Source organism: Periophthalmus magnuspinnatus, chromosome 22 (assembly GCF_009829125.3).
Source record: "Periophthalmus magnuspinnatus isolate fPerMag1 chromosome 22, fPerMag1.2.pri, whole genome shotgun sequence".
Classification (NCBI taxonomy): domain Eukaryota; kingdom Metazoa; phylum Chordata; class Actinopteri; order Gobiiformes; family Gobiidae; genus Periophthalmus; species Periophthalmus magnuspinnatus.
The window spans coordinates 9,977,706-9,993,770 of record NC_047147.1 but is presented as its reverse complement, the minus strand read 5'-3'; the positions used below and the strand labels follow the sequence as shown (position 1 = coordinate 9,993,770).

The 16,065-nt window shown below is 38.6% G+C and overlaps 1 protein-coding gene across 3 annotated transcripts in view; it reads right to left on the bottom strand.

The window, feature by feature from the left end:
* The window catches only part of daam2 (dishevelled associated activator of morphogenesis 2), an 86,457-nt gene that overhangs the window by 24,627 nt on the left and 45,765 nt on the right, over window positions 1-16,065 (bottom strand). For all 3 annotated transcript variants that reach the window (XM_033987731.2, XM_055231239.1, XM_033987732.2), the window contains exons 3-5: window positions 14,410-14,499; window positions 7,871-7,945; window positions 3,908-4,002 (exon numbers count right to left, since the gene is read on the bottom strand). In XM_033987731.2, coding sequence (XP_033843622.1) covers window positions 3,908-4,002; window positions 7,871-7,945; window positions 14,410-14,499 — 260 coding nt within the window. The remainder of the gene's footprint in view (window positions 1-3,907; window positions 4,003-7,870; window positions 7,946-14,409; window positions 14,500-16,065) is intronic.

Sequence of the window (16,065 nt, the reverse complement as noted above, 5' to 3'; positions counted from 1 at the left end):
GCACTCACAGCATTTTCAACAGCAGGAAAATAATAGAATAAGAAGAATAGATCTATCATAGTCAACAGTCCATTATACACACATGTGATACAAGGACCCATGCAGTCTGGCTTTTGTGATAATGCATCAAACAGCGAGCTTCTTGTTTAGGAGCCAGTCTCATGAGATGCAGTATCAAAGAAATATGTTATCTAAAAGCACATATAATGTACAGTTATAATTTAAACATGGTAGAAATATGACTAAGTGGATTATGCATTCACCCATCAACAAGGAGGTCAATAGTTTGTACCTCACTGTGCATACCGTTGTCTCCCAAAGCCAAAAACAATAAATCCACATAGTTTATTCCTGTTTAATATGACTGGTTATGACAGGAATGGGGTCTAATGTAAAAACTATGAGATCACTGCGCAATCTTTCTGCAATATTGCCACAAGATAAAAAAAAAAAAAAAGCAATAAGAAAGATAGACATGTGTTCTCTTGTTTTATGCTGGTCTTCACAGCGATGTTATTGTTTTGTCTGGCATGTTCCACAATATGGTATTAAAATTATTAATGTTGCCTGCTTCTCTCTATGGAGACGACAGCTATACTATCCATACTGCAGACCCTCCACCAGAGAAGTTAGCTGGAGCACATTTAACTACTGCACATTATATTCAATCGTTTTTAGTAAAGCCCAAAATACCAACTGCTATTTGTAACAGAAAAAAATCCAATTACTACCCACATCTGGTCAGTATCCACAGTGAGCAGAAAGGTGTAGACAATTCAAAGTCATAAATTTCAAATAACTAGGATCAGATGCAAGCCTGACATTGGAAAGTGGAGAAAAGCCTAAACCAATCCAAGTGTTAAAGTTACACATCTTATATCAGAGGGAATTCCTTGGACGACGATTGCTGCTATGAATCCCAGGGCCACCTCGGCGAGAGCTTTCATACTGCAGGAGAAATTAGGCTGAACACTCCCTGATTAATGCATGGAAATCAGATGGTGATAGATGTTGTTCTTGGAGTTCAAAAAGGAGCACTAGATCCAAAAAGCTTCACTTGTTGTTGCCCGCTTCACTCGGCTGTGCTGGTTGTTGACAGCCTGCCAGACACACGGTAAATGTATACAGTAGGGATTGGCTCTTACAAACGTAGAAACTAATGTCCAAAATATTCAAGTAAGCTGAAACACAACTCCCTAAATGTCTCTCGCTCTAATAAAATCACAGTTCTCTGTCCTTGAATCAATGCAACATATTTCTGGAGGGTCTTGTCTCTTGTCCACTCAGATGAACCATCAAATTGTGCAAATGACCCTTAAAGAAAAGGCCAGCATTCTTGAGGACCTCTTGAGATCAAAAACTCAAGGACAAATCAAAAGCAACTATGAAATGAGCTACAAACAATAGATGAATTGAATACAGTCACATACAAGGAGACAGGAACATTTTTTAAAAGTATAGTTTGGAAAACAGATCAATGAGTTTACGTGGTCAAAATATTATGACCGAAGATGCAGACATGATGACAACTGACTGTAATGTGCGGTCTTTCTTGGGCTTTCTTGTTATTCGAGTTCAAAATGACATGACGACACTTGAATGTTGCTTAAATATCTTTATGTCTGACTGGTCGCTGAACTATCCTCAACCTCATTCTGACTGAAGTTTCAACGCATATCTCTATAAATAATCCGATTTCCATTTTAAAGTATAGTTTGGCTCCATATACAATTATAGGACGATAAAAGTCCCAGCCAAGGTGAACATGTGTGATGTGTGCAGTCTGTATTGGCATGCAGAATAAGTTTTTATAGATGAGGTTTAAGATCTGTTTGTCTGGACATTTGTGAATGTTCTCCAGATGTCCGTGTATTTCTCAAGCCCTACTGTGCAACCCTCAATGATTAAACTAAAAATGTTTTGTACTTTTGCCCTTCTCTTTCTAGAGGCCAATAGATAAACAGACTTGGGGCTCTTGCATCTTAAGATTTAGAGGAGAAATTTTAATAAGAGCTTAAACACAGTGACGGTCTTATGACAGTATACCGTACATGATCAGCATCGAGAACCAGTGCAGTGCATTCTGGGTAAGTGTTACCTCCCTGACCCTTCAAAAACCTTCATTTCCTGTCATCTCGCAGTTATTGGACAGAGGAAATGACTGCAGAACGAAGAACATCGTCGCCAGAATGCTGCCGTCATATCAGATAATGGGCTAGATCAACAGCATATTATATAATTAAACCTAAAATAAAAATCTATTTAAGGTAATGTAGGTAAGGAAATATTTGAATGATTCAACATAAAAAAAACATGTATTTAAATTCATATAATTATAGAATAATACATTTTAAGATGGATGGAAATTTGATAAGATTTCCAACAATCTATTTTTTTATGTATTTATCTGAAAACTGCATCTGTCAAAAGTTTCAGCTTTGTGTGAATAAATGTGTTCTTTAGCAGCTGATAAAGAGCTGCAACTGCCAGCAAAGAAATGTCCCAATCTGAAGTAAAGTCAGATTTGACTTAAGCACTGAGTATAATCAGTAAGACATGCTTAGACTGGTGTCATGATTACAGCAGTAAAACAAACTTGTGTCTGCATTTAGTCCAAGGTGTAAGGTGGGACATTTGTCTTCAAAGCCAAAAACTAAAAGAAAATGTTACACAAGCACAAAACATTATTAATTAAGACAGCTGCAGTACATCCAGAAGGCTGCTGCTCGGGTCCTCACTAGAACCAGGAAGTACGAGCACATCACTTCTGTGTACAGAAGTGATGTGCTCAGAGAATAGACTTTAAAGCAGCTCTGTTTGTGAACAAGTCTCTCCAGGGCCCAGCATTAAAGTACATCTCCGACATGTTAGTGCCATATGAACCATCTCACACACTGAGGACCTCAGGGACATGCCTCCTGCTGGTGCCCAGAGTCAGGACTAAACATGGGGAATCAGTGTTTGAGTTTTATGCAGCTAAAACCTGGAACAGTCTTCCTGAAAATGTGAGACAGACATCTACTTGTTTAAATCAAGGCTCAAAACTGTTTACCTGTGCATATGACAAAGGTTGTTATTCTGCACTCTTGCTTTGTTTTTGATTCATATTGAGATTTTATTGTCTTTCGTATTCTGTATAGCACTTGAATGACTGTGTACAAATTGTGCTACACAAATAAACTTGCCTTGCCATTGTACACTTTCAATCACTTTCTAGAGCTGAGTAACAATATGCCATTTTGGTGGAATTGTATATCCATTCAGCAAATGGCTTTTCTTACCACCCCCTAAAGACAATATTTTATTTTCTAATTTTATTTATTGATATAAAGATACTAAATCTACATGAACCGTGTTAATTGTGATCTAGACTTATGATATGAGCTTTTTGTCATATCAACCATCCCTACTCCCTCATATCATTTAATTTAATGGCTATGTTTTCATAATGCAAATATTGAAGCATGGAAAACCACCAAGGTCAACGGGAAGGCGGCACTTCCTCAAACTTCAACCAACACTACCCCCCATGACCCAGACGGTATTAGGTCACTCAGTCATAGCACATTTAGCCTGTGTTAAATCTAGTCACATAGTGAAATGTTAAAACCATACTTTGGAACATTTGCCATGGAGCTAGATGTGTTTTATGCCATACTACAGCATATTATAGCCAAAGGAATAACATTTCCATGGAAACAAGCAGGTGGAGGCCCGGTCTTCCCTCTTTTAGGCCAAGTAAGACAATTTTGTCAAGATGCAAGCCTGTTCCCATTAAGGGCGTATTTTGATGTTGAAAAACAGAACATGAAAAAAACCAACAACAACAACAAGTTTATTTTTGTAAAAAGTTATACTGTAGGACTTTAAAATAATCTCATCTTTAATTATGGATGGATTGTCTCACCTCATTGGTTGTGTGCGGAGCGCTGTCTTCAAGTCCTCCACCACTTTATTCCTCATCTCCATTTCCTCTTCATCGAACGCAAACAGTGTCTGCATCTAAACATCCCAAACATACAAATGTGTTATAGACTGTCTGTTATTCACTTGCAACCATTTACCGTCTACATTAGAACAGAGCAGGGTTGTTATAAATACATAAGGAGTGTCACATTTGTATTCAGTCACAATCTGAATAATTCTGAGTGAACAGGACTCACAAACTAGGAATTTTCTTTGGTGAATGGTAAAAATGACAAAGTAATAATGACAACAGCCTCTTGTGTATTATAATAATTTAAATCTTACTTAAGTAATTTCTCTCATAATGAGCGTAGAAATCTATCAAAACATAGAAGTAAGTCATTGAGTCATTAAACTGTTTTCCAGAGTCTGAACTGGAAAAACATGTGGTACAGTAACCTTGTTTGTTTTGCAAGTTATTATGACAATTATGACTACTCAAACTAACAATTAAACTTTTTTTAAATGTTAAAATCACACCTGACATTGATTGACATTGCCTCTGTGATGTGAGGCGTGAGATTCTTTAATCTAAAAACACTGCTGTCAAAACATCCATCATGTCAACTCCAGATGTTTCAGACATCTTTGTGCCAAGAAGTAAAAGCTCCTGTTTCTTCAAATATTCATAGTGAGAGGGAAGTTGGACATCGCATGTGCCCATGTTGTGTGCCAGTTCACCATGCCATTGAGTCTCGCCAAATATCTCCTTCCTACATCTGCTATTTATAAGTTAACCTGAGGCCAATATGAGGACACCATGGGAAATAGTAAAGAATGTTTGTTTTAAATAGAAAACATCAACTTCTTCACTGAAATGTTTGCACAGAAGGGATCGGCAAAACTATTTATTTTGAAAGACAATTAAAGACCAAATTGCTGAAACACAGTTGTCCACTTACAATGACACTTTTTAAATCTGATTTTCTGTGGAAGGAAGTCCATGGGTTCCCTCAGACTTTCTTCTAGCATTTAATAACATGTTTGAAATTAAATTATGACTCTAATTTGCCTCTAGTGGGATAATCTAAGAATGAATGACTAAATCCAGTATATTTATGTGTGCTTGGTGGTCAACTTTAACCATTGATGAGCTTAAAATTTTCTTCAATGCCACATTTTGTTGCCAGATAGAATAATGAATACCAGGAAACTTTATGGTGAGTCAAATAAATCCTGACATTATTAAAACAAAAATGCAAACATGCGATTTTCTCTTTTAACTGGTCAATAATGGCTCATAAAATCTCCCTTATACCTTAACAATGCACTAACACTGTTCTGCAATAGCATTTTCTCATAGTAAACCATTCTCTCTCTCCTGCTTATAAACACTGCATTGTCTTTTGCCATTATCCATTCACCAATTCCAAGCTATAACTAGTTTAGACAGCGCGGTCTTAGTCACAATCATTTGGCCGAACAGACTGCAGACGCTGACATAGCTTTATGAATGAAAACTAAAGAGAGGCAGAGTACCGTAATCTCTATGGGCAGCGGGGCAAACAATGAGCTCATATAATAAGTGTGGCTACTGTAGGAGGACTTAGGAGCCAAGACATGAAGTCATACACTGAACTGAGACATATTAAGAACCGGTGATGAAAAGACGCCATCATCAAGTATGAAACACAGGGAGGGACAGCTACAGAAAATTTTGGAGATAAGTTTGTTATCACTGGGAGTGCCATAAATGTAACACAGACTTGTCATTATTCCATAGAAAAGCCTTAAAGTTGCACTATGTAACATTTCTGGTGAGGAGTCCGCTAACTGCTGGTCTTCAGATGGTTTTGATCAACCTTGAATGTCCCACATTATGATATTAACATCATCTATCTTTGCATTTATTCAATTAAAGCAATTTTGATGAGTGAGAAATTTGACCTGTAAATTGGCCTTGTGGTGTCTCCATGAAGAAAGATAAGCCATACTGCGGAACATTGCAGACAAAGGGCCCACAAAAAAATCCATAGAAAAAGCAAATGGTTACATAGTGCAACTTTAATAAATATAAGAATGAACAAAATGTATAGGAAGTAAGATCACTGGTTTAGATCTTAGTGCCTTGAAGTTATCTATGAAGTTGCTGGCTTTTCTTCATTTTTGAGAATTATATAGTTTTTGTCAATAACATAACATATAGTCAAGAGGTGAAAAACGTATAATGCAGTTCAAATACAACTGGGTGACACCTAACTGTACGGCTCCTGCTAAAGCGCTCAGAGTTTTGGCAAATAACAAATCAGCACTTTCTCCTGACTTCTCCTAAACCCTGTGCATTCGCGAGACTCTCTCTGTGGCTATAACAAAGATGTGTTCTCCAGACCTCCGCAGAAAATGCTGAGTCCAGGTACAAGCAGTTCATCTCCAATAAACAAAAACAGACAGAGCAGTGAATGTGGTTGCTAGAGAAGTTTTGCACAAATAAAACATGATTCTAAATGCTATCAAGCTCAAGAAAATGCAATGGCTTTCAGAACTTTTCAAACTGTGGTTTAGGTACTGCTGATGGATGAAACAGGATACTGGAGATTCGATTTTTTTAAGGAGTAGTCTTCATACTTCTTGTTCTGTTTGGCAAAGACATTGGAAGTTTTAATCTTGTATAAAGGTGAAGTATTTTCTGGTGGGGTGTTTGCCTTGTCTCTATGGAGATGTTATTTCTTTGCCTTTAATCTATTTTCTATGGTAATAGTGTTTATTAGTACAAACAACACATCGACTATTCCTCTACCCTCTACCAGAAAAGTTACATAGTGCACCTTTACCTCGTGAAACCTGACTTACCCCATGATTATCCCAATTTAAATCTTGAGTTACACCAGTTTTAGTTCCTGTATTATCCTGCTTGTTTAATCCCTCACAGATGGTTCTAAATGGAGAGTATTGATGTAAGTTAAAAACATCAGACCTTTTTGGATTTTTGGAGCAATAAGAAAACATTCTCCGAATTTCAAGCTAGCGTGTCACCCTTAAGAAAGCTCTCATAAAGCGGTATTTTATGATGTACAAACATTTGGGAGCCAGCTTGTCGTGCACATGAGTACTCTGGGTCAAAGGTCACATTGGTCAATGACTCTACAATCAAATACGGCAGAGTTAGAGCCATCAAACCTTAAATCTAACTGATAACACAGTTAAGACTGAAAGCAGCTTTGTAAGACAATCCAGCTGTTGTCATTGGCATTTATAGGAGCTTACAATAATAATGAATATTGTCATTTCTGGTCTGTCCATGCTCTGAGAGTTGTTCCCACTGGTTGAGCTGCTGAGCGTCTAAATGGCCTGTTTGTCATCACAGTGTGTGGAGGCCGGGGTCACCCAGAGGAATGCGCCCATGCCAATATCACAAGCAGTCAGCATGGACGCGACAAACTGAGCTAGCCCCGAGAGCCTCAAATAAACAGTGACTACAGCAGCCCTCCAACTGTTACAGAAGGTGATGGAGAACATGACACAAGTGCTAGACCGAAGCAATACTAGGTCAATTTTGGTTTTGGGGTGTGGTGGCAGAAATAATATAATTTAAATAACCATACGTTATGAAGTACAAAGGGTCAATGCCTATTATTAATCTTAGTAATCCTTTTTGATTGATATAATTACTTCTATATGCTTATGAAAAATACAATGAGAAAAGTTTGATTCTGTCATGGCAACATATAGCCCAGGTTGTTTTACACTAAGGGAGGCTCTTCTTATTGGGAAACATCACATTACCCATCCCTCATTCCTCATATTAAACAAATTAGGTCAATCTTAATCGAATAGCATTTTGGAATCTACCCATTATCATTCTTACAATTCTGCTTATCAACCACAGAAGAAGGCTGAGAGATGGCAAAAGTTTGATGTTGTTGTTTTTATAACTGTGACTTTATAGATTTTAATTTGAACTTACAGCAGCCATGGAGTTGATGCGGTCGATGTAGTAGTCCGGCCAGCTGGTGGCCAACTTGTTAGGGTCTTCTTGCTCCTGCAGAGATAAACAAACACGCATGTTTAAAACACTGATAAGACACATTATCTGGAAATGGCTTATTGCTAGAAGCATAATGAATGCCATGTTTAGTTTTAGTATTATCATGTCATCCATAAATGATGGATACTATGATACAGCCAGTTTCCTAACAAAAAATGGGCAAGTCTATCTTGGCAAGAGAATGTACTCCAAGCATTGGCACTGTACCTACATGTCTACCTCACAGCACTACACAGAACAAGTACTTCAGTCCATAATAATTGGGTCACAACATATCTTTACTATGAGAAGAACTGAGCAAAAGGAGAAACTGCCTAGGGAAACAACACACACTTCACAATAGTTTTTTAAATAGCCCTGTCTGAGATCAATTTGTTCCAGCCAATCGGAACAAACCTGATGCCACGAGCAACCACGGCACAGGGGAATACAGTAAACATGTTTCTCATTCACATCTGGTTCTCCTTAGCGCAGATTAAACTTGGTCTACTTACAGAGAGCAAGTCAATGAGAGCTGCATAGCTTTGTGAACAGCATTTAACTGCAATTGGATCGTTTACTAAGATAAGACTATGAACCTCTGGCATGTTATATATTAAGCCACAAAATGTCACTGGAAATCTAAATGTACCAATATGTATGACAAGGGTAGGGAGATCAAATTTTGCTTCTCATCTATAGGAAATGACAATGGTTGATTTAATGGTAGAAAGTAACAGACCTTATACATCTTGATCTTGAATGCATCTCACTGTGCATGCAAGTACAGTTTGTGTGACAGTGAAGATTACTACAGCAACCTAATTTTCACAAGGGCATTCTTGATTAAACACAGCGAGCTCATCAACATCTTCTGAATAAGTAATCAATATTTCATGCAACCAAATCTCTTCAATAATGAATGAAAGTAAAAGTGGCAAATCACATTAAAATTTGCATATTGGCTTTGTGAAAAGAGGTTCACAAGGCAGACCAATGATTTTCAAACATTTATACTAAAGACATTACTAAAGACATGCCCTGTGTGTCAATTAATCCAGTAAAACTTAAGATTTCGTTCCAAAAAATAAACAACTATATATACAGAGATGTACTAGTAAACAGCATCTTCATAATCCATTAATAAAAGACTTGGAAGAACTAGATTAACTTACTAATAACCTGGGCAAAACCTGAACATGGACATAAGGAGTCCCAAGTAAGACAAGGGTTTGGAATGTACAAAACTGAAATATCTAGTCTCTCTTTTTCCAGTTTCTATTTAAAGAAAATTGTTAAAATATAAAAAAAAATACTGGAAACTCCTGGGTTGGTCTACTTCCATGCAGAGTTTCAAGTTGCATGTTTGAGTGTGACAGTTTAAGGTCAGTCCTGTCCTTCCATTACACCAATTACACACACTCACTGCATTGTGCATTCATCACGTCTGGGGACATTACAGGAGATTTACAATCAGAACTGGAGCAGGAAGCCTCCGCAGTGGATCAGGTGGACCACTGTAAGGAGTTACATCCATACACCTGCTGAAGTATAAACTGATTTTCCAGGACAAAATGCCAGAGGAAATCTACATCCCTGGGATATTTAATTGGTTGTTGGCGGATGGTTGTGTTTACACAGGCATCTGTTAGACGGCAATTTGAAATTACATACTACATACTAGAACTTTCCAGAATCCTGACATGCAATGAGTTATTTTAATTTGCTGTAGGAGTTCTGTGAAAATGTATTTACCATTATTTACCATTTTTCTTAATAGCTTGCATATTTGTCACTACTAAATGATTCAAATCAACAAAATGCTTTTCAATTAGACAAAATACACCATCTTAGGTAACTGAATCTCAATAACTTTGGGACTTGAGCAAACTAGGTAAGTCACCAGTCGCAACTATTGTAGCCACAGCTGCCCTGGGGTACACTGACACAAGTGAGGCTGCCAATCTGCGCCATCGACTAATCTTACTACCACTAATCAATCACACACTGTATTCTTAAAAGGCAAGGTACGTGAAATGCCTTGCTTAAGGACACAGAAGAGCCACTGCTGACCCACTGTGGCACCTGGTATTCCCTGCAGTCTCCCATCCAAGTCTAACCAGGTCCATATCCACTTAGTTGCTAGCATCCATGCTTCATAGCAAGAAGGTTATGGGTTCGGTCCCCGGGTTGCCCCAGCCTTTCTGTGCAGAGTTTGCATGTTTCCTCCTGTATCTGGGTGGATTTCCTCCGTGCACTCCGGTTTCCCCCATCAATGCATGCAAAATAGCTCAAATCCTCCAGCTAAGATAGACTCACTGCTCCTAAGATGCCCCAGCAGCATTGAAGGATGGTTCAAATGCAGAGGGCAAATTTCCCTACAGTCACAATAAAGTGTACCTTAAAACATCGGAGGTGACCTTGTATATCCCTACTAGTGAACTGAGAAAACCTATAGTAAACCTATTGTACAGATTGATCTCGGTCATGTCTCAAACCTGGTCAAATGTGATTGTTTTCAGAGACACATGTGAAACGAAGGCGCTCATTGGTCATCTTTGATTTTTCAAATAAAATCAAATTTATCTTACCTCAGATGACCAGAGTTAGTGCTTCGCACATCGACTCTGCAGAAAGCTATGATGTTTTTCAACCCCTATGATATTTTTCTTCCCATTATTTTTTTCCAATAGGTGTCTTCCATTGCATAATCCACCTGCCAATCACACCCATCTGAAAACTGTGGGATTCACCGTTGACCAGACTCATGTCTTTGTAAAGTATTGAGGAAGTGTGCATTCTGGATCCTAGGCAATATTGTAACATGAAAAGAAGGTGAAACTCAATCCAGAAAGTGTTTGATCCACAATCTGTGTGAAAACAGAAAAACAGAAGGGTGCATACATTCTTCGAAAACTAGTTGTAGATGATATTACATAAAAATGGATGTAAACATAAAGAAAAGCTGTTCAAACATCTGCACATGTGGCGCTATCTCCTCAGTATACATTAATGCTTTCTACAGAGCTGAGTGTAACATAGATCTGAGTCCAGCATGTTTTCACTTTGCGTTCTTGGCCTGGTCTCTCACTGCAGTAGCCAAGGCGTATCTTAAACAGGCCACAGTCTGTGCAGAGTGCTCACTGCAGACATGCTAACATGCTCCTCTAGGATCTCTGTGGAGACGCTGCCTTGTCTTACAGTCTGTTCCCATGTGTTCAGAGAGGCCCTGGGGGACCCTGGATCTGCAGACTTATGAGGACTGATCAGATGAGGGCCAAAGCATGATGAAAGAATGTTGACTTGGACTCCCATACTTTCAGATAAGAGAATTAAATGGTAAACTATATTTTTCATGCATCACCTTTTAAAAGAAAAAAAAAAATACTCAAACTGTTTTTTCTCCTTATTAATTGAACATATTTGTGTATGTTTTTGTCAATCATATCATTGAAAATGATTGAAAATTAGTGATTGTAAAGCTTGATAAAACATTAAGTTAACTGCACAATCCTAGTATACATGTTTCTTCCCAGTCCCAGTCCCAGTCAGAGAATTCTTGTTGGCTGGTTTGACCAAGACACTGTCAGATAATTTACACTGGAGTTGCCCACTGCCCCAGACAGGTGGCTCTAAGAGGCACATAATGGCTAGAATATAGAAGCCCAATTCTCACAGGGATACTGCATCTTATAAAAACAGTATTTTAAGTTGAGCCATTTTAGCAATGGGTGTAGTCTATGTACAGATTGAGATTTATAACTTTCATTTAATAATCTCAGTTCCACAAGTCATAGAATATGTGTGTTCCTGGAAGCACTGTCTGGCATTCCAGTGAGCCAATCTCTCTGCAGGAAATATTCATTGATGGAACCACGATATAAAATCTCAGCTCGAGAGACAGGAAATGGACAGGATATTGAATCCTGGAGGTTATGTAATGACCAGTACAAGTAGCCATCTTTGGACATATTTAAGCTCATACTTTGGACCATATCAGTGTTGTGGAGGATAAACCACATCAAGATAAAACCTGAGTACTGTCTTTGTAAAAGAAAAAAAAAGGGAAAAATATTAAATTGTTTTCAAAAGTAGCAAGTGTGACTGCATTTTCAATTTCTATTTAGATAAGGGGCTGAAAAAAAATAAAAAATAAAAAAAAATCTAAAACATTGGATAGCAGTTTCTCTTAAATAGTTTGTTGGACTTTGTTACTTAAACAATTCAATATTGCTGTAATTGTAATTTGTTAATTGTGACCAATTATGATTTGTCTATGATCAATTCTGCACCGGATTAATTCACTTTTTTTTTTCTTCAGGGTTCTTTAGATTACATTTAAAACAGCAGGTCATGCTTGCACTTAGAGCACCTAATGGAAGTCAGGAGGGGGCTGTGTTTGCCCTCAGAGCTGGATGATTATCAGGGACTATTAGCCGTAACATCATGTTCTCTACATTCGGACCAATGGACATCGGCCGTATCCACAAAACAAGCAGAGTTTAGTGTTCACAAATACGCACAGCAGGAATCCAGCATCACATCAGGATTTGTCTTACATAATCAGGTCGAGAAATCCACTATAGCTGCTCACTCACTTAATAAACAACACACAGTTGCTGACACACACAGAGAGGACCTATAGACCCATGGCTAATTGAATGAGATAACAGATGGTGATATGGTCAGGGACATTATGTAATATTCTACATCCTGTTTTCTTGGTAATGATTATATTATACTACAAATTTCCCTAACTGCTAACATAGTCAGTATAATTTAAAATTTGTAGAGAAAAAATGCCCTGCTCATCCTCTAAAACGTTTCCAATTGGGCTGCAACAAGTCTAAAAAAAGACAAAGTAAAGTTTTACTTATCCTTGTGAGATTAAGTGTGCCCTCAGACGACATCTGGGAAGCAGTGACTAATCTCTATTTTAAGATAACAATTAGGGGGTTTGGAGGGTTTATTAGGCTGAGGAATAGGGCATTTTAGTGCCCACAAAGTGGCATTAGTTTACCTTGTGAAAAACAAATGACCACATTAGTGGTTTGTGATTGGCAGTTGAGTTTGGCTTTCATCAAAAGTGCAGTCCAGTTCATTCTGCAGGTGAACAAAGTTAGCCTGCCCTTTTCAGCTTTGTTGTTTCAGTTTTCTAACCACAACAACTAGAGCCTTGGTTTGTCTGAACAAGGGGACGTTTGTGTGTCGCCGACAGCACCGGCTGAGCCCAGTCCTGCTCCTCTCTGCTCTCCATTCAAATCAATGTCACAGACACACAGGCCACCTCTGTGTGTTATGTCTGTAGAGTAGACTGTATAGTGCAGAGAGGCGTGTGAGAGTCAGACTCTGGACTTCCTGCCCACGGTGCACGGCATCACACGATGGTCGCTCTTTCCCTCCATTACATTGTTACTATGTATGAATGACTCTTTTTGTTTAGTTTTTCCTTCAACGTTCGGTGTGGTTAGCCCGTTTAGCTTGCACTCACTTTCCTGGCATGAACATTGTTGAATATTTTCACCTTAGCTTTACAGGGGAAATTGTTTTTGACTGCAAGAGATGAAGGAAGACAACCAACCAAATATATCCTGCACTTGAACCCTCAACAACTCACACTACAGGCCAGTTAGGCCCCAATCAGCCCGATGTGTCATCAGTTTTTTATTACCACCACTGGCATCACTCTAAGGGTCCTTAAAAACATCTGCGGTTATTTCAGATATTGAATAACTGATTGTGGAGCCATTTAAATCTTTTATGTGGGCTCCCATGTGCAAACAAATGCACTACTCAAAAATGAAATGTCTGTTTTTGCTATGCAAGTTATACAAGAATCACACATCTTAATGCATTCACAGAAATAATATACCACTGTTTTTTTTATTACGTTGTAAACCACTGCAGTAGTTCAGTTTCCGTTGCAGCCTTGATATCAATTTTAGGAACCAGGTGGACCCATAAAGTACAATGTATTTTCTCTATTTAAAATGGTTGTCAGGGTAAACTTGAGTCTGACTTGAAACTCCAAATCACAAATACTGTTTCCAATGTGTAACCGCAGGGGACGGTTTACAGCCATTTATCCAATTAGCTCTTGAATGACAGCGTGGTCTGAATTACCTTGGTTCTCTGTGCACAAGGTCAGTCGTTGGTGAAGATGTGACCACAAAGCAAGATGCGAGGTTATTGTGGTGAAGCAACAGGAGATGTTTTGGCACAATATTGGGGTGAACCAGAGGGCTTGAGTGCCTTGTCGCGGAACAATTATTGCACAGTGAAAAAGGAAATGGCTTGTTCCAAGATTGAAGAGGTAGAAGGGAAATTTTCAAGAAGTGGCAAAATGAGAGTCAAACTGTTTTTGTCAACACACAAATTGGTTGCTGGAAACTAGGCATGTTATGATTCAAAATGATGCAGTCAACACAGGGTCAACCAGAAAGTGATACTGAGGCAGTTTATAAATGAGACAAGCTTACCTTCTTTTTGCTGCAGTAAATTTGCCATTTCTTCTCATCGGGCAGCGCAAACATGGCCTCCCGATTCTTGTCTGTGAGATCCAGTTCATCCTGAAAAAGAGGATTTAACTATAAGATCTGGCATAAGAAACATAATAACATGTAGTTGAATTTTACTCATAAATATGTTTTTATTAAGGTTTTTACCAGGGAATCCAATAATAGTAACACATCTTCCATTCTTGCCTGGCATAGGTTTTTCAGTTTTTTAATCAGGGAGATGCTTGAGGTGTATTCAGAAATGCCCTTGTATTCTTTGTGCCAAGATAAATACTCTTTTCCTTAACCAGATTCTCAAAATAAACAAACATAAATTACGTAAACCATAATGCACATAAATGCAGAGCTGTGACAATTTGTTACCAACTTCCCTTTGAAACAGTCCAAACTAAACTAGCTTGGAGTGTTTTAATATTCACCCCATTGCTCTACTTTATTCTGCAGTTTGGTACAAGATGCCTCTGCACCTTTTGAAATGCATATGAGCCCAGGAAATAAGACCATGTGTACCCCAGTAGAAAAGTAAAACGGTGGATAAATCAGGATTTAGGCCAGAGAAAAGAGAGAAAAATAGTAAAGGAAGTCTGGCTGATAATGTAGAGATAGAAAACGTGTTAAAAAGCAGAGGGTGTATAAAAGGAGATGGGGCATTGCTGCAGCAGGGCTTTGTGAGCGGCTCACACTAATCTCATCATAATAGTGCTGCTGAAATGACGTCAGGCACAAGTGAGGGCCTCCTGGGGCCCCCTCACTGAAGATGGCTACTGGTGCCAGAGGAGGGGGTCCCTAAAGCGGCCCATAGGAATCACATGGACTTTTCATTCATCTGGACGGGGCACATTCCAAGTGTCCGACTCTATGAAGAATGACATCATCCCTCACCCCTTTCAGCAGGACAGCCAGAGCCTGCTTATTGTGGCTTTGGGGAAAAGAGTGTGAACTTCAAGGGGGACCAACACTGATAAAAACACAAGAGGGCTTTCCAATCTTGGTTCAAAGCATTTTTCACGTGTATGCATTCAGGTATAATGAGCTCTGTGTGTGCTTCTTTAAACCACTCCACTTTTAATTGTCAGCTGTGCATATGGCTGCCTCCTTTGACATAGTCTTCTCTTTCATGCCTTCAGACATAAGAACTGAATCTTATTCTGCCCACTGGCTCATCTTTGGGTCATTGCCACTTGCTGTAACTAATGTGATGTGATACTGTGTGAAAATGAGATGTTTGAATGTAAACCAGATGGAGACGAGTCTCTTGTTCTAACCCCTGCAATGCTTTCAATACACTCTCTATAAGGAAGGGACATACTTGAGAGAAAGATATGCATCAGCAATGAAGTGAGGTTTTAGGCCTCAGTAAGGTGTACTTAAGAGCAACAGTGCACCACCAGGAAGACATTTAACAGAGGAAATTCCACTCAGAAATGGATCTAACATTACATAAGGCTTTATATAAGATTTAAGGCGTGAATGGAGAATAGCGTTCCTCACAAGAGACGAAAAAGATGTCAGGAAATGGTCAGACTAATGTGTTGGACAACATGTTTTAGCTTTAAATGTGCCAGTTACAGACTGCTCATACATTGTTGCCTTATGTAATAGTGCCCCACCTTTGCA